This window comes from Notolabrus celidotus, chromosome 23 (genome assembly GCF_009762535.1).
Source record: "Notolabrus celidotus isolate fNotCel1 chromosome 23, fNotCel1.pri, whole genome shotgun sequence".
NCBI lineage: Eukaryota > Metazoa > Chordata > Actinopteri > Labriformes > Labridae > Notolabrus > Notolabrus celidotus.
Genome location: NC_048294.1, coordinates 7,419,610 through 7,439,053, shown reverse-complemented (window position 1 = coordinate 7,439,053; position 19,444 = coordinate 7,419,610). Strand labels below are relative to the sequence as shown.

At 40.1% G+C, this 19,444-nt stretch overlaps 1 protein-coding gene across 1 annotated transcript in view; it reads left to right on the top strand.

The window, feature by feature from the left end:
* The first annotated feature begins 978 nt into the window (after positions 1-978).
* The window catches only part of actn3b (actinin alpha 3b), a 45,783-nt gene continuing 27,317 nt past the window's right edge, over positions 979-19,444 (top strand). The window contains exon 1 of the mRNA XM_034677229.1: positions 979-1,443. Within this exon, the coding sequence (XP_034533120.1) occupies positions 1,309-1,443 (135 nt within the window). The 5' untranslated portion in view covers positions 979-1,308. The remainder of the gene's footprint in view (positions 1,444-19,444) is intronic.

Sequence of the window (19,444 nt, the reverse complement as noted above, 5' to 3'; positions counted from 1 at the left end):
AATATTTAGCTGAAAAGCGGTAGTGTGAATTTGCATATCAGCTAAATATTTAGGATCGCAGAGCAACATTTAACACTTATATTTAACATTTATATTTAATATTTATATTTATATTTAACACTTATATTTATACTTAATATTATTTTTAACATGTATATTTAACATTTATATTTATATTTAACATTTAATATTAATATTTAACATTTATATTTATATTTAACATTTATATTCAACATTTATGTTTAAAATTTAGATTTATCGTTGAACTTTTATATTTATATTTAACATTTATATTTAAAATTTAGATTTATCGATGAACATTTATATTTATCATTTAACATTTATATTTATATTTAACATTTAGATTTAACATTTAGATTTATCGTTGAAAATGTATATTTATATTTATATTTTACATTTATATTTAACATTTATATTTAGCATTTGGATTTAACAAAATTTTAACTTAACATATTTTTCAAAACAAAATTAAATGTGAAGAAGATCATAAATATTCCTCTAAATGTGAAAAAAGTGACTTTTAAAAATTCCCTCTACATTGTTATGACGTGTGGAGAATTGTTGCTGTTATTTTCAGTATGCACAACTTTACAAGCGGCGCCCCATAGAGCTTTGCATTTACCTGCAGCATTGTTTTTAGCAGTGTAGAAAAGAAAGTTTGAGCTGCTGTCAATCATAGAAGAACTTTGGCAGACTGAGAGCTGTTTTGCCTCGAGTGCCAGAGACTTGTATTTGTGGCTTTCCAAAACTTCTTAAGTATTAACTCTGGTTGTTAAGTCATTTGAAATTCAGTCCTTATATCATATTTTCTTGTAGAGGTGGGCTCAAGCCACAGAATCCTGCGTCTGCCATTGAGATTCACTAACAGCAACAGGTGCATGGCACAAGCCATAAAAACCTCACTGGTCCGAGGGGGCGTAAATGACATCTCTCTACCCCACTCACGAGCCAGTTAACCCTGCCCCACGGGAGACGACCCCGCCTTTGACTCCTTTTTAGGGTCAGAACCTGATACTCGAGCGGTCGGTTCTCATACTTATTGGGGTGCGGTCACGTGTGTCACTTTTGACCAGGAAAGGAGCACCGGCCAGCAAGGTCTTCTGGTAGTGGGAGCACCACCTCCGCACAGGCACCTCGCACCAGTGGAGTCTAGTCTCTGCAGCCCCCAACTGTCTCTCCCCCCGCAAGCGAGGTTCTTGCCCTCACGGCGTCGTCGTCGTTTCAATAACTGATTAAATTTTCTTTCTATAAGCTGAGGGGGACGTGAGTCCTGACAGAGGCGGCAACATGACAGCTGTCGAAACCATTACATACAGCACCAACTCCTATACGATCATCCAGGAAGAGGCGTACATGCACCAAGAGGATGACTGGGACAGAGACCTGCTGCTGGACCCAGCCTGGGAGAAGCAGCAGAGGAAGGTAGGTGTGGATCAGGAGGCTCAGCAGCTTGGGCACGCTTGTGCTGCTGTGCGTAATTACGCACAGATTGAACCATGCACTTACGCTATAAATATGTCTTATATATGCATTTGCACATGAAATTTAAAATAACCTCTCCTCTAATTGTGTAAAATCTGAAACAGTGAAGTATGAAACTGTGTTTCTGAGCTGTCCTCACACCTGGCACTTCAGTCCTGCTGGAAGCTGTGTGGGCAGATATTTTAGGCCGTGGAACTTTCTCAGTGTTGTCTTTCAGTTACCCCCGATTGCCTTGCGAAGACCGTCTAAATATAATACCACCCTCCTTAGTCTTTGGACTACATTCTAAATCATAATGAATCATCACATGTAGTTCTATTTAGGCAAGATTAAGAAACTGGAAGCAGAGTGTGTAGAGAAAAAAACAACTTTAAGTCATTTTTAGTGATTTTCACAACTTGTTTGGAGAATTTGTTGTGTGTCTTTGTGTTAACCTCATCAATATACAAATTTTTTCCACCTTCCTGATATTAAATCCCACCAATTGTAAAAACAAATCAAAATGTAATGGAAAAATACATGTTTTTTGGTCTTATGTTGGTAGCTGTATTAAGCTTGTTCAGGGTAGGAGGTCAGCCTGGTGTCTAGGCGACCAGCTGCACCATGACAGGTGGTTTTAATGAGCTGTATGAGCTCAGTTAACTGCGGCTGCAAAACCAAGACAAAAACAATAACCTTAGAGATACATGTAGTGTTGTTATGAATGTAAATGCTCCACTTATACAGAGATAATCCTGTCACAGAAATATCTTCTATCTTTGGTTGGCTGGCTTCATATCCGTCTGCAGGTTGTTACGTCACAAACTAAGAAGTTGGCACAGTTTCCTTCAAGTAGCAAAGTCTCGGAAAACAAGTTACTAATACCTGGCAGGTAGTTTATATCAAATTATTCGACGTACTACAAAGTCATATCTTTCTGACTGCACAAATACTTGAGAAATAGAGTTTTAACGGTCTAAATTAATCACCTAAGGCCCGGGTAAGATATTCAGGTGGCTAACTAGCTGGCTAACATTCTATCCACACTAGCTGAAAAAGGTATAAGCCAACCCATATTATGGATACGTTTTACACATTTTCCAATGCTGGGACAAAAAGGTTGAATTGTGACACAATGAAACATAAAAATAAGTTAGTTGCATCCGACATAAAGTAAACTACCACACCTGATGTGCTACGAAGTTCTACAAATTCAAAAAAGGAAATGTTAAACTAAATTTCAAAACCACATTTCAATGAAAATACATCCACAAAAGTAGGAACTTCTTAGCTTCTGATTCGTCTACCTTTGGAAAGTCTCAGTCACACTGGTACCATGTTGTTGGTTGAGTAAGAAAATCAAAGTTGTCCTCATTAACATGCAATATTTATTATTTCCTTATCTACTTTACACCATGAAAGATTGAAACCTGCCCTGCCGTACTGGGTTGATGATATAGGCCCAAAATAATTACATTTTTGCAATCCTTGAGGAAGTAAAGGTGCAAAAGTTATGCCGACACCGGCTCTTTAAATGTCAATAGGCGTAAAGATCTTTTGGATTCCCAGTTAATCATAGCCTAAGCTCCTCATGAAGCATGGCAATCTCCTAGTTAGTGTAATGTTAAAAAAAAATCAGTCTGATGTTAGTGTGTCTAATATGTATCAGTGCTGGAAGTGAATATGTGTTTGTACAATATAATCTTAGCCAAACTCTATTATTACACTTTAATGAGTTTCATAGTTCAGAGGCATAACCTATTAACTTTTATCTTTTAAAATAAAGTCTAAGTGTTGAGTATCACAAAAGCAGCATGTTCCATTGAATATTTACAGATCACTTGGCATTTAGTATTGAAATTTGTTCTGTCATTGCAAAATGTCCCACTGCCTCCGGAGCCAGAGCTCTGTGACAGGCTGAGAGACCTTAACAGATGGCGACAGAGAGAGAGAGGGAGATGGCAAGGCTGGTAGATATACACCCCGGGTTGGTTTCAGAGACCTACAAATAAACATCAAACTATAAATACTTCCAACTTGCTCGGCTCAAACCTCCCTCCCTCCTTGCCTGTCTTCTTCTTCTTCTGCTTTCATTTCCTCAGCATGGTTGAACACTTCCTTTTCCACCATTTTTTTTTAGATAAGTCTCCTTTTTCTTGTTTCTCTTTTGTTAGTTTATCCCTTCTTCTGTCATCCACCCATCAGTCTTTAACATGTTTTATATATTAGACCTTGAAAAACCTCGCACAGCCAAGCAAACTCTTTAATCGTCACCCCTCAAACCTCCCACGGGAGCGGGTCATCGTACCCCTTTGCTCTTCTTGGCATGTAAAATCAAGCTTAAGGAGCTGATATCAGTCCATAAATATAGCCGGTGCATCATTTTGCAATGAAATGAATATGAAAGGGAATCCTTGCCCCAGCTGTCCTCTCTTCTATCCTTGAAATTTCAGTGGAAAAAGCTGCTCAACACTTGACTCACTAGTAAAATGTTTGTCAACACACTGTGAGGCGGAATCTGATACCGGACATTAGAAATAGCGCGTGTCTTAACTGTACATCTCGACATTTATATTTATGGTGAAGCAGTTTTTGTTGATTGGTGGCAATACGATTCATAGTTTGATCGGGAGAAGTTGGCATACATAGTGTTAAATGTTCTATACAGCAAAAGCAATGAATACAAAGAGATGTGGAGGGATAGAGTGATTAGATTTCGTGCCTTTCAGAAACTCAATAAGAGCATCTGTAATCCTAGAAATAAGAGAGTCTGATCCAAGAGATGAAGCCACCAGCACGGTCAGATTTTTCTGGTTCCAGGAACTAGCAAAGCGACTTTTCCAAGGCGTCATTGAACACATCTCCAGAAAAAAATCATATTTATTTTTATTATTTTTTATTATTCAACTTTTTTTATTGCATTTTTCAGTATTTCTTTGTTCACCAAACATAACAAACAAAGAGAAAAAAATTAAAATAGAATAAAAATAAAGAAATAATGGTACTAAAATGTAAAAATTAAAAGGAAGATACATATAAGAAAACAAGGTAAATAAAGAGAAAAATTAAAATAAATAAATAAAAAGCATTCCCTCTTGGTGATGTTTAGAAGTTAACATGTATAGTTTTCCATGTCACAATATTACTTTTCATAATCATACATGATGTACATTAGAAATAGAGGAAAGATTAATTGAACATCAAATATCATCAGTCGTTTTCTCCAATCATTTCCAGATAGAATATAATAGAATGTTCTTTATTCATTCCCCAGAGGGGGAAATTCAGGACCTCATATAGGTCTGAATACCTTAGTGTTATTATTCCTATCAGCTATCCTGCCCAGTTCATCTCTCCATTCCCTAAAACAAAGAAATCATTATTTCTAAAGGAGGTCAATGTCTGTTATAAGATGATCTCACTGCAACCCAAACAAGAACAAACAAAGTTACAGTTGATGGATGTAGGCTTGTGCTCGGCTGCTCTTATCTGTTTACATTAAGCAGAAACAAATAAGGAAATAGAAAATCTCAGACGACTGAAGTCATCTTCTGTTTCACATAGTTAAAGAGTTCAGCTGTTAAGTGACTAAGTGAATGACTAGTGAAATAACCTATAAATACTCTTGACATAGGGTTATAAAGCGCTTTATGTGCTCAGCTGATCTGCTAGCCACATGTTCTGCACTTCTGTATAAACTTCATTATTATTTTATTTTAATATATTTTAATTTATTTTGTTTTAATTTATTTTAATTTAATAATAATAATAATTGATAGGTTTTGTATAGCGCTTTTCTTGATACTTAAAGTGCTTCACAGAAAAATAATAATACAAAAAAAATAAATAAATAAAGCACATGAATAAAACAGAACAAGGACAGAGGTGGGGGGGGGGGGGGGGGGGGGGGGGGGGGTAGAGGTTATGTGTTGTAATATATTTAATTTATTTTATCTAAATTTTATCCGTATTCATATCTTATTCTATTCCTTCTTTCTATTAATATTTTCTTTCTTACATACTGTTTATAAGAGCATACTGTAATAACTGAATTTCCCTCCGCTGGGTACAAAAAAATTCTGATTCTGATTCTGAGGAAGTGTCGAACTACTCACCCTGTGTGTATATTGTTGGTTTTACACTTTATGCCTTACAGGTATTGATCAAATTAATGTTATTATTAAAATCACCTGTAAAATGTTAAATTCACCTTGTAAAATGTGAAATTAAGTTAAAAGTAAATCCTCAAACTTTCAACGAATACACTCTGAATACTTAAACCCATGCGACATTGCTTAGACAATACATTCAATTTTCACCTGTTCTGATGTATAAGCATCCAAACTCAACAATCATGTCACAGATATGACTAATGCATCAATTTAGCGATTATTCTCACGAGGCCTCTAAATGACATTTATCACCAGGATTAATCGTACCCCTCATTCATCCTGATCATGTAAAACTCTTTATCTCCCAAAGTGTTCTTTCCTCACTCTCTAAACGAGATATTTAATATTTTCTATCGTTTTTCTCCACCCCCACCTCTGATCTGCAGGACATAAAAGGAATAATCCGTCCAAAAGAGTGATGATTGTCAGCTTTAATAAAGGAACGTTAAGTAATGCGATATTATCCACTCAGCCTAATGTAATGTGTCTCTGTGTGGGCGGGCGGAGATCTTAGGGTGCTGCATAATCAAATCTATTCCTGTCTAATTTATTTTGCACTTTAATAAATCATACAGTAGTTCAGCAGCCAGATGAGGTCACTGATCTCACCTTCTACTAAATCCTTTAGGGTGGTACCTGAGACTTCGGGAGTGATTAACACTGAAGGTTACTTTGAAGATATCTGGACGTTGGTGTGATAAAAACGCGGCTTGAAGAATTCATTTTTTATGAATCTTAGATCAAGAAACTAAGAAAATAGAGACATTTCTGAGGCCCTCAAAGCTTATAGTTTTCCATATGTTCCTTCACTTTGGGGATGCACTGTTGCATAACAATATTTCCTCGTATTGAAGACGGGATGCAGTCTTACAAGCCAGGCCTCTTCTTAAGGATGAATGTGAAAGAAAAGAAATCAGAGGCCCACTTAGTGACTTCAGTCTTCATTTGATCCATTAGTGCAGATCTGATTTGTAAAAAAGGAAAGGTACTTTATTGATCGGATGATTGGAAATTCAATTTTTTCCACTCATGCTATTTTGGACATGCTACTTGCTACACATACAGTTTTTTTGGTATATACATACAAATGCACACACATGCAGTGAACATGCTTAGGGAGAGATGTCAGAGTGAGGATACTGCCGTACACCAGTGCACCCAAAGCAGTTGGGGGTTCGGTGCCTTGCTCAAGGGCACCTCGGCAGTGCCCAGGCAGGTGAACCAGCACCTCTCCAGCCACCAGTCCACTTGCCCTACTGGGACTCAAACCAGTGACCCTTCGGTTCCAAAGCCAAGTCCCTATGGACTGAGCTACTGCCGCCCCCATTAACCAGCCCATTACACTGGCTACACCCCCCCAATCTCAAGATGCAACTTGGAGAAAAACGTGTGTGAGGGAGATTTGACCAACGCGAACCTGGTTCTAGTTCCAGGCCGGTGCTCACACTGGTTCAGAGCTGGTTCAACTCGCGAACTAACTTGGCACCAGTTTGTTTTCCCCTGGCTCGAGCCCGTGGAAGAGCCACGTCATGACGTCCCTTCTACATGACCGCTTTTCCCTGGTCCATCCTTCCGGTTTGTTTTGGATCTCCTGCGTGGACCAAACCGCGAGGAGGTGACTTGCTTCCTCGCTCGACCACTTCTTAGCTGTGGAATAAATGAGCTTTGTCTTTGTTATGTTTTCGCTGCAGGAAAATACTCGTTTGGTTTGTCTTTTTGGTCACGGTAACCCCGCCCCTTACCCCTTGCCTCTGACGTAAGCAGTTCAAGGTTCTAGACCAGCAAAGAGTCGGTGCTGCTCTGGAACCTTTTATTTTCCTGGCCGGTTCTCTCGCAGTCAAAACACAAAAAAATGGTTCTGAATTGAGCACCGGCTCCAAACTGGCCCTGAAACTGCCTCTGTGGAAAAGGAGTGTTAGATTCCCTCCCCTGATTTACTCTGTCAGAGTCATGTGATCCCCAACACAGTGACAGTGACCCAGCTGAGCTGATCTCTGGACCTCTCAGCATATATTTGCATTCACTAAGCACATGGTGATATGTTTGAGAGCTTATGTACAACATACTTTGTTGTGATTTTACTATTTCAATATCACAATTAGAACAAAAAAGAGGATTAAAGAGATCATTGGGCTGAAGAGATGCAAAGTTGTTGTACCATTTTTTAAGGAGGCAGATTTTCCAGTTTGCAAAAATCCCTGAAGCACTGAGATTAAACAAAACCTTCAATACACACCTCATGAAGGTGTTAAAGACTCATTGTACTCTCCGTATATGAGACATTATTCTACTACGAAGGCAATTATGAAATATCTAGCACTGATTCACACGCCTCTAAACTTTGCAACACCTTTCTTGTTGCTTTCAGGTAAATGAAGTGATAACAGCCGCATTAATTGGTGCAGCGTTCTGTATCTGTGTTGTGCGGTCCGTGTAGAGAGAAGGTGTACGAGGGTTAAACGTAAGTGGAGAGGTGAGAGAGCCTGCAGTCAGATCAAATAGCAGTTGCTATTCCAGAAGCCGTGTCCATGTAGGGAGGCTTCTATAAACTGCTTTAGTGCCTGCGCAGGAGCCCTGGGAGGCCGTAGGAAGGGCTGAGAAGCATATACGTGTGTGTGTGTGTGTGTGTGTGTGTACATATTTGTGTGAGTGTGTGTGCATACATGCGACAGTCTTGATCCGCTGTGCTTTAATAGCATGAAAGTGTGTTTCCTGTGAGCTTTGGGGGTTGATGTGAGGATTGGGAGCAAGAGCATTCCTCACAGAGTGTCGTAATGGCGAAAAGAAGACACACGATACAGCGGCGTGTCAGAATCTGCAGGGTGAAAGTACAAAATAATGATTGATGAGGCTGTGAGAGCAGCCATGTTGATGTGATCAGAGAAATCCTGAGGGTCTGTAAATAGAGTATGAGTTGAATTAGGAGGAGAAAAGTGCACTGATCAAACTGCCGTGAAAATAAAACACTCTGAACCCGGGAATCAAATGAATCTGCAAGCGTACCGTTTTATTCGCTATTTTTCAGCGTAGGCTACTCATCAGCGATGTTGAAAACAGAGACTTGTGTTTATGAGGCAGAAAGCTCCACGCTTGCCAAGCTTGTGAACTCAGTAACAAATGGCGCATCGAGGAAACATGGCCGCAACACCCCGCAAAGTGACACCTCAAGTCCTCATGGTGGCAAACTGAAACGGCGAAATTTGGCGTCCGTTCACGATCACTGTAGTAACGAGACAAACTGAACCTGCTTTCTGGAGCTAAGCTCATAATGTTGGGACTTGGGAGTGAATGCCGGCTGCATGCGATGGGTATTTATAGGCCGGTGGTAGCAGAAGTTACAGTCGTCAGTTGGAAGTCTGCTGAGATGATGGGTCTCTTATAATAGGACTGAGGTCATGACGATATCATTATGTGCTTCATAATGGCTTAAAAAGCTGCGGTTGCAAAGTGCTCTCTTTCTTTGACGTCACACTCTACTTGCTGTTGCCTCGTCTTGAAAGTGTCAGAGTGAGAGATGTTTATTAGCTAATGTCCAGGTCTCTCTTTGCTAGCAGCTAAACCATAAGACTTCCTGAATGACGCGGCGATCTGTCACGTGGTCAATATGGAGTCACTTCAGTTCCACAATGTTCAAATAACAGAATGAAATCAGAGTTGTTAAGATCATCTGACGTGCGCTTTAAATAACCATTTTGTGGTCTTCTAATGGACGCAAGAAGTTGACTCACAAGGTCGACGGTGACTTGCTCTTTTGGCTCGGTGAATGCTGGGAGAAATGTTGACGGGTTTCATCTTACTAACATCAGTTTCACACACATTCCCTCCTGATCAAAGCTCCCGTTGAAGCGGAATTAGCTGACTCTAGATCTGGGAGGACGGTTTTGCCTCTTATTTCAGGGGAAAGAACTTGCCTTCTGAAATTAGACACAACCCTCCTCCTCCTCTGCCTCCTCCTCCTCCTCCTCCTCCTCAACCCCAACTGGTTCTCTGTCTCAGCCAGCCGCACTCTCATAAATCCTCCACAACCACTTACACCAATTTATGTCTCTCACGTCAGTCTCCTCAGCCCAGAGCTCATTAAACGACAAAAGCCTCCGCATGCTGCCGACACCAGCCATGAACTTGTTCGCTCACCTTTATTCTCTGTCATCGATCACGCAGTCAGTCAATTCATCAGTTGACTGGTGTAACAAGAAAGGAGGACGATGGGACTATTAGACTGAACAATGAAAGACAAGGATGCTGAGTGTGTGCAGTGCAAGCGGAAAATCAGAGTTATTACATCAGACCTCCGTGACTATTCAAAGTCACAGGGACCTCAGAATGTTATTGACTAACATGAATTATTGACCACGAAATCCAACTCAACTCAAGTCATTTGAGCATGACGTTTTATTCAATGCTAGCTGTGTAGCCTGGCGGGTCAACCCTTTTTTAAGACTTTGATTGCTCCTGCCTTTTCCTATGGTGTGACTCTAACACTTACAGCTGTTTATAGATTGTCAGGGGGGGTTGTCATCATTATGAAAAATTACAAGTTATGCATAATCAGAGGCACGGTGGCCGAGTTCATCAGCTTGGCTTACGTCTGGGTGTACCTACCGCCCAATTTGGATCTGCAGAAAGTTACAACAGACCTGAAGTTAACACCTGTGCACCAGTTAGATTCAAGCCCTCCTTGTGTTACACCTGTTTGTAACTTATGTGCCTAAGCAGGTGAGAAACAACGGTCACAGGGAAAACAGCAAAGGCACTTGACTTGTTTACAGGATGATTGATGAAATCGGGTGAAGACCCGTGATTGGACACGACTCAAACAGTGAGAGGATTTCAAAGTTTCGTTTTGTCCTGCAAGTCCTGACAGGGCGCTGTCCCCGCCCTGCAGGTGCTGATTGCTCTCAGGTATTGAGAAGGCGAAGGCTGTCAGCTCTGACGTTCAGTCCTGTGAGAGTGGAGTAATTCTCTATTCTATTCTCCATGTCAATGATTCTGCTGCTTTATAATGTTGAAAGCTCCTGTTCGTATGTGTTGCTGTTTAGTTTCATTGTGAGAACATTTTTATAGTCAGCATACAGCTCTGGGAATGCTAGGTGCTGCGCTATGCTAGCAGCCGACCAATACATTGCACCTTTTGTTGCTCTAAGTGGATGTAGTGTCAGTGTCCAGAGGTGAAGAAGAAGAAAATAGTTGTGAGTGAAATAATTTGTATTGATAGATTTTTCTAAGGTTGAACTTGAGAAATGGAGGATCATACTTATCATGCGTCAAAGGAGCTTCTTGTCCCCGAGGGCCATCGTTGATCCACTGACAGGAGGGGTGAGCAAGGTAGAGTTTCAGTCTAGAATCTGACTGGTAGATATCACGAATATTCCCTTCTATACACAATGTACCTTTAAAATCTGGAAATAGCTACAACATGCCGCTCAAATCATCTGCTCCCAAACTGTTAAACAAAAACATCAGAGAACGAACACAAATTGTGCAAAATGTGTTTGATCCAAGCGGCAACTTCCGGCCACAAAAATTGAAGCCAATGCGGAAATTAAAAACTGCAGTACCTCAAGTGTCCACTTGAGGCTGGCTCTGGAAGTACTAGAAACCACATACACACCAATTCAAAAAAGACGATCTTTATAGCAGAAATATTTCTAGCCTGGTACTAAAAATGAGTGTAGTCTGGATAGCTCATTCCTCGATCGGCACACACTGTACGTGGGGTGAATTTTTTCATAACACAGCAATTTTTAAGATATTAAGATTACAAGTTTTCCATTATGAGAGGCACAGCTGACTTGATTGACAGGTGGGAACACTGTAGCTGTTGGCTAGGAGGCTCAAAGCCTGCCTCTTTACCTCACACTAAGTTAAGTTAAGTTCAGCATTTCCAATATGGCTGCCGCCACCGACTGGCTTCAACACAGTGCTTCCAAAACAGATGGGTGACGTCACAGATACTACGTCCATTATTTATACAGTCTATGGGTATCACTGAATATTCCCTTCTATAAACTGTACCTTTAAAATCTTGAACAAATAGCGGCAAACCATCCTCTCCCAGATAAGGCTCCCAAACTGTTCAAGAAAAACTGCAAAGAAAGAACATAAAATGTACAAAATGTGTCCCTTCCTCTAAATCTAAAGAGGTTTTCAAACATTAGCCTCTGTTTTCTTGCTCTCCAGTCCCTCATGGTGGCTGTGGTGTTTCCACACACTTGCACACACACACACTGACACCACTGGAGGAGCTCATCATTAAGGTGTTTTGGCAGGTATTTCTGACAGGCATCATCATTCCAGTTGCACTGCAACCTGGAACCATGTTGGCAGAGGGAACACATTGTAAGGCAGCATAATGGAGCAGAACAGCACCAAATGCTTCCTCACACTGAGCAATTAATGTGACGCCGCAGACAGATGGTTGTGTCAAAACATGTGACTGACTGAACCAGGTTAGCCATCCGTTCACTTGTACTGTGCAGCTGTGGACAGGAAACAAAGCGCCTGGGTTGGAGATGATGTGGTGCAGGACTGACGGTAGTTGTTGTGGAGTTGTGTTTTCCCTCCTCTTGTGTGCTGTGAATCAAAATGATACATCCTCATAGAGGTGTACATTGAGATGCTGCAGGTGATGTGTAAACAGTCGGGTTACGCGGAGAAAGAATCCTAATGCCCTGCTCTGTGTGCACAAACCACTTTAAATCTTAGCATTGTTCCCATTGTGTTTGTGGGCGGAGGACTGTTGACTTTGATCACCTGCTCCACCTGTTCCCTCACCAGCCGAAATCCCCCCTGAGCCCACAGTTTATCTCGTTGGCATCTGCCACACATACACACACTCTTTAACTAGAAGAGGTGTCCTAGGCTTTTTATCCCCTAAACACTGACATAAATCCGAGGGGGTTTGGACTTGGGCCTTTCCTGCGGGGGCCGGCGGTGGACCTGTTGTCAGCAGGGTCTCTGGGATATTAGCTGTAAATCCGTCATAGAGAAGAGGAGGAAAGAGAGGCTGTTAAATTGATGTGTGGGATTGATTCATTCACAGTTCGGCATCCTGAAAGGGTATCTGTGCTTTTTTTTATACTTTTCACAAAGCTTTTGATTTAATAACAGAATATTTTTCCAAAGAACATTAACCTGACTGTTAATGATTTATGATTGATGATAATTGACCTTCTCATTAGTTTCACTTTGCTATGTTTTTCTACTTTTAAAAATGGCACAGTCTTAAAAATGTTCATTTTATACTTCTGCAGACTTCCTTTTTCTTTTTTTTTTACTTTTTCTTTTTCTACAAATTTGATTGAATTTTTCCACATCAGATAATATAGCTATCAAACACAAACTATTAACAAATCACCAAGGCTTTGTTATAAAATAATATTAAATTTAAAATGATGGCGGTTAACGAACATTAAATAGAAGTGCCAAAAATCCATCCACACATCTAGATCTAAAAATAAAATAAAAATAAACAAATAAATAAAATAAAAGAAGGGGGAGTGAAAGAATGACTTGCATTTTTTTTAAATGCCAATAGTAAATTTGTATTTCTAAAGATATTGAAACATTACCTTCATTTGATCTTTTTCCATTTCATGACAAGAGCCTTTAAAATATCTAGAAGTGACTTAGTGTTGCATGATTTGGTGAAATTGTACGATTGCAGTATAATTAATGGTATTTTAATCCTATTAGTTATCAAGGAACAAGCTGAGATTACTGACAGTTTTTAATATTTTTATGCCTCTGCTCTCTGGCCTTTAAATTGCCTCCCGGGGGTTAAATAAAGTCCTTTGAATGGAATTGAGTTGAACTGAAAAATGTATTTCTTAATTTAGAATATAAAGATATTAAATAAATAGAGGTTTGAAAATACAAAAACGGGAATGAAATACGGCTGATTAATTCAAAGTGTGAGCACTTGTACCCAGAGCTACCAACGTATGATCTGATCACCCAGGAGGCACGATGACACCTGGTGTGTATGAGCCCTCAGACTCAGTTGATGTGCTCCTCTGTGTATTTATTTGGCGTTGACGACCTTTAGCTGTCTCTTTGTCTTTACTTGCCTGATCCTCCTTGCATGCATCTATCACGATTTTTTCTGTGCTGTGCAAGTTTTGGACAACACTTCTTTCTGTTCAACATCGCCTGACCCAAATCCAAAATATGTGTCCCATCATGTGACCAAACAAACTTGCAGACACACTCAGACTGTCAGAGCAGCTGATGATTGAAACCAAACAGACCTCAAGCAATGAAAGGAGAGGTTGTAACATTTACAGACACACACTGGCACATTTATTCAAATCAGAGCCTTTGTTGCGGGTATTAGTTACCATACATTCTTACATAGCAATAACAATTAAGTGCAATCTTCTCCAGCAACATACGTGACATCACCAAGTCTATTTGTAGAGTACATGAGGAAGTTAGTGTGTTGTTGGATGACTCAGAGCAGCCCTTTGACATTTGCGTAATAGTTGTTTAGACACTGTGGCGGGATTAGAGGTGAGTCCATGGTGCAGGACACTTCAGCTTGACCTGTAGGAGGTGTGTGTTGGGCTGGTGGGAGTTTATAGGCAGGGGGGGGGGGGGTCAACTCTCAGCTCTTATGTCATTGTCCCAAATCGTCCCAGTGGCACCCAAGTTCAGGGCTCCAGGTCTGTTTAAGAGAGGGGTGAGAGCGGGTATTTAAAGCCTGCAAGGAGAGGAAAGGGAGGGGAGGGAGGGAGGGGCTCTTAAATGTCGGCTACACCTGTTGGGTGTCGTAACTCCCCTCTCCTCTCAGTCCTGTCACTTTATCGCCTGTTCAATCTCAGGGTGATTGTTGTTTACAGGAGAGCTCTGACGCAGGAACGTGATGTCAGAGATGAAACCAGGGAGAAAAACAAACATGGCGTGTGTGATGGAAGTTATGTGCTAACCCACTAAAAACACTTGAGTGCAGGATATCAAACCTCAGAACTATGACGTCTCATGGTTCAGAGTTTCAATTTTTAAGACTGCCAGTTTCAGATATTTCAGGCGTTTAGGAACTTTTCTTATATTGTTAAAGAACAACTATGTTTCTTTCATAGTGAGATAGCAAAAAAGCAATCAGAACAGAAACTCATGAGTTGTATCCTTGTGGCTCAGGTTGTATTACACATTGTTTTATTCAAAGGTTCTTCAATTAAAGGTTCATGACCATGCCCATAGTGAAATATTGTGATGAACAAAGATATGGTTGTTCCACGGGAGAGGCAAAGCGGCATGACACTTTCCAAACGAAGTGTCAAAATGAGCACAAACCACACAACTATGTGATGAACGCAGTAGGGATGGGACATGATTTTTGAATATTTTAATATATTCGTTCACTTGGTAAAAATTGAAGAGTTACTTTGAATATTTTAATATATTCGTTCACTTGGTAAAAATGTAAGGGTTACTTTGAATATTTTCTCATTTTAAAAGTACAATTTTATCGTTTTCTCCGGTGCCTGGTTGTAATACAGTATTCCTTCCAGATGGTGGCTACAGAGCGTTTTAAAGCTGTTTGCTAACCGCATTAAGTAACAGAAGAAGAAGAATGCTAACTGCATTAAATGGCAAAAGAAGAAGAAACATTGGCAACAGTTGCGACGATTTTCTCCGTTTCTGAATCTCACACTTCTACACATGTATTTCAAGAGACTGAGCATGGCGGTAAAATGTAAACATGTAAAATGCCCGCTACTAGCAGCACCTCGTCCTGCTGCTGGTTAACACGACTGCCACACAAACAGGCCGTTAAAAGGACAGGTCTGTGTGTGTGTGTGTGTGTGTGTGTGGTTGGGGGGGGGGACTATTCAAATAATCGTCGAATAGATGCCAATGACTATCAAATAGTATTTTGGCCTGAAATGCCCATCCCTAGAACCCAGAGAAAGGTCATAGAAACAGTTGACAGCTTGATATATCAGCAGTATCAAAAGGAATGGGTTCCTCTTCTACCATTTCTTCCTGAGTGCAACTTCAGATGCATTTTGATTCAGAAATTATACAAATTCTGTACTTTTTCTTTTCACATTGTTCTGCACTGGGAAGTTGTCTAAATGGAGATTTAAATTCTGGTTAACGTCCACATGCCTGTGCTGGTTACACTCTGACATCAAGTGGTTGTATACCAGTCAATACTCAAGACACAGTTTGATTCAGAAATAATACACAGTCCCGTACTTTACTTCTCTGTAGATTTGATTTTGTGGACATCAGCAGTCAGAACAATCAGAGGCAGTGCTGTACACATTCTTCTTCTTCTACACTCACACTTGCTCTGAGATGACGAGTGTTAATTAAAGTGTTGTTTGTCCACTCAAAGCTGCAACGGCATCACATGACGCGGCTGTTTGAACGTCACAAGTGTTATCGTCGAGTTTGTTTACGTGAGTGCTGTCACAGCATCAGCTTGTCACGGTATCAATGTGTGCGAATGAAGAAAAGTGACTTCCTGTCGGCAGATTTGGAGACTCTTCTTTTCCTGACGTGAAACATTCCTGACATCTACGTTGGAGTCTGTGTTCTGAAGCCTCAGATGCATAGATGTTAGATTTTCGAGTTCTCTGTGTTCTGGTTTCACTGAAGTGAGGAGCGAAGCTCAGCGGTGGAGCTTTTCTTCACTCCATCAGCCCTGACAGACGAGCAAATGATGCTCTTTTCCTCCGCTCTGATGTCTACTGACAGATGAAGAAAGCCTGCTTCATTTCTTACAGACTGTTAGCTTTTTACTGTTCACTACATCCCAACGAGTCTTTAAGAGAGCCTGACGACAATGGAGGACTCATTGCGTGTCACTCAGTGTGAGTAAAACTGAAAGAAGAGATCATTTGCATTGGCGTTATTGAGGAATTATAAAAGGAGAAAAACACACGAGTACAAAAGCAGAATGTCTCAGTGTTACACTTTTACTTTGCAGCACTTGTTGTCCCAAGAACTCTTATCTGAGAGCGTGAAAAGGAGATTCAGGTTATCTTCTGTCTTATTCTTAAAGTGTGTTTATCAGATTCTGGATGGAAAACATTCTCATGGCTAAAAAATTCCAATATCTTCAGATGGAACTGCATAAAAGTTGGCGGCCCCTTTGGTTCAGTGTCTTTAATAACTCCTGACCTGTGCCTTGTTGACAATAATAGACCCTTTTATTGTGGTGGAGAGGGGCACATTTCCTGGCATTGGTTCAAAGTATAATCATGGCACTATTATTACCTTGTGGCTCCAGGTTCTGATATAACGTCCTCTTGTCTTGGCCACAACTTCCTTTGGCTATGATTAAAGTTATATAAAGATAAAACACACAAAATAGTTTGATGTGTTTCTAATAAGTGAGGACTTAATTATAAAGTTCAAGTTGTATTATTCTGCCTTCATGTATCACAAACTGACCTTTAAAGCAAGAGCACACTACTTTTATGTGTTTCTATTAGTGTGAAAACATTGGATGCATCTGAGTTGGCTGTTATTTGTCAATGTGGCATGAGCATGTGTGTGTGTGTGTGTGTGTGTCAGAGTCTGGGACACGACTTCGGAACAGGTGTGTGTGTGACCGAGGTGGCTGTGGTGGACAGGTGGAGATGGAGTCAGCCATGTCAACCTTGCAGGGGGGCTATTTTTACTCAGGCAGTAGGACATAAATACCTCTGTTAAATTAAGATTGGGCACGTCGACTGGGTAATTATACCCTTTATATTAGCAGAGGGAAGCGCAGGGTACTTCACAATAAAAGGCACAATAACTAAAATATATAAATAAAGAAATTCTGGGATAATTGATCAAATGCAAGACACTTAAATAATGGGACATCCCAATTTCTGATTAACTGGAGAATTCAAAATGTCCAATATTTGGCACCCAGCATATACGTTAGTTGTATCACACATCAGGAGATGATACCCATGGATATTTAGTCACACTTCTGACCAGTGTTTCTTTATGACCTCTTAATATTTAATGCAGGCGTGCATGATAAACAGACTGTCATCGGCGTATATCCTGATTCTCATATGAAGGGTTTCTGAGTTCAAATAAAGAAACGTGACAGTATGACCAGCAGAGGAGAGTAAAATTGAGAACCTACATCAGGACTTGTAATTTAAACTAACAGGACTTGAAAGAATGAGGTTATGGGCCTAATTTTAAAAGATGCAATAGAAGGGACCTGTCTCTGTCCATTACTGGCTAACAGGAAGATACTCAGCTCTGAGGATTCAGGCTTCATAGAGTAAAACTAAGACTATACATTTTTAAAACTGAATCTGGCCCTATATATTTCAGTGTAAGCCTCTTGTATTGTTGTCAAATTAATACTTAGATCAGGACGCTACTGTAACATGGTGTTAAATGGACAAAAAAATAGGAAAGGTAGGATATAGAAGATAAAATCAAAAGTTCTCAGTCTAAAGTTAGAAATTTTGGGGGACAGAGCCTTTGCTATCGCTGCCCCGGCTCTCTGAAACTCTCCCTCCACACTACCACAACTCTGACTCACTTCAGTCATTCAAAAACAACTCAAGACCTACCTGTTCAAGAAAGCATAGAACACATGACCTCTATCCCCGCCCCACCTCTGTCCTTGTTCTGTTTTATTTATTTTACCTTTATTTTTATTTTTATTTTATGTAAAGCGACTTTGAGTATTAAGAAAAGCGATATATAAATCCTATGAAGTATTATTACTATTATTTAGGAGAAAAAATAATCTCAAGATTAAAATAGTGATTTTATAGGTGAGATCATTTTCCCCCCAAAATTCTCAGATATTTCTTGATTTTCAAAAAAAATATTAAACCACTTTAATTACAGAAAATATTTTTATTTTTATTTTTTTTAAGTCATTATTTTTTTCTGCATTCTTGCCTTTATTGATAGGACATAAATAGAGACAGGAAATGTAGAGAGTAGAGAGTGGGGGATGACATGCAGCAAATGAACAAGGTTGGAATCAAACCTGCAACCTCTGTGACGTGGGTTACAGCCTCTGTATTTGGGTGCAGGCTTAGACTGCTGGCCAATGACACCCCAACTTCTTTATTTTTTTATCAGATTTGTGATTGTGTACCTCTCTTCTTCAAAGCTCTGTAGTTTTTTTCACCCATGCCATTTTTACCCTGTTGTTCTGCAGTCTTTTAAACAAGCTTTGTGTCAACAGGTATAAAAAAAAAAGCACAGTCTTGTAAGCTGAACATCAGTGGATTGCAAACTGTTGATGGATATATGCAAGCCAGATCTGGATGCAAGATTTATTCCAGACAAACACTCCAGCAGCAGCATATTTCCATAATTAGATCATCCGTCTCTGATTGAGGGTGCTAATTAGGGAAATCAGCTACTGGAGACTTGTGTAATTAAATCAAAGCCTCCTCTATGGCAAAGAACTGGACACCAGTGAGGGAAAAATTGCAGACAGGTTAGGTGTAAATGAAGACGGTCCTGCTGGTTTATTTAATTATCTATTCCTCATTAGCAGAAGTGTAAAGTCTGAAGTTTTAGTTCTGTGTCAAGAGGCTAGTCTGAGGCTGAGGAACTGAGCTCTCTCACTGTAAGAAGCACTGTGACACAGCAGGACTCCCTCTGTGCTAATAAGAAGGTCACTAAAGTGCATGTTGTTTTTATGTGTGTGTGAAGTGTGTCGGACCGGCACCGCAGAGGGCTGCAGGTACTTACCTGTAATAATACAATGAGACAGGGAGACCACAGGAGGCCACTTTGGGCCTTCACACTGGCAGGAGCTATATCACAGGTTAGAAGCAATATAATCCAGCAGAGGCCGG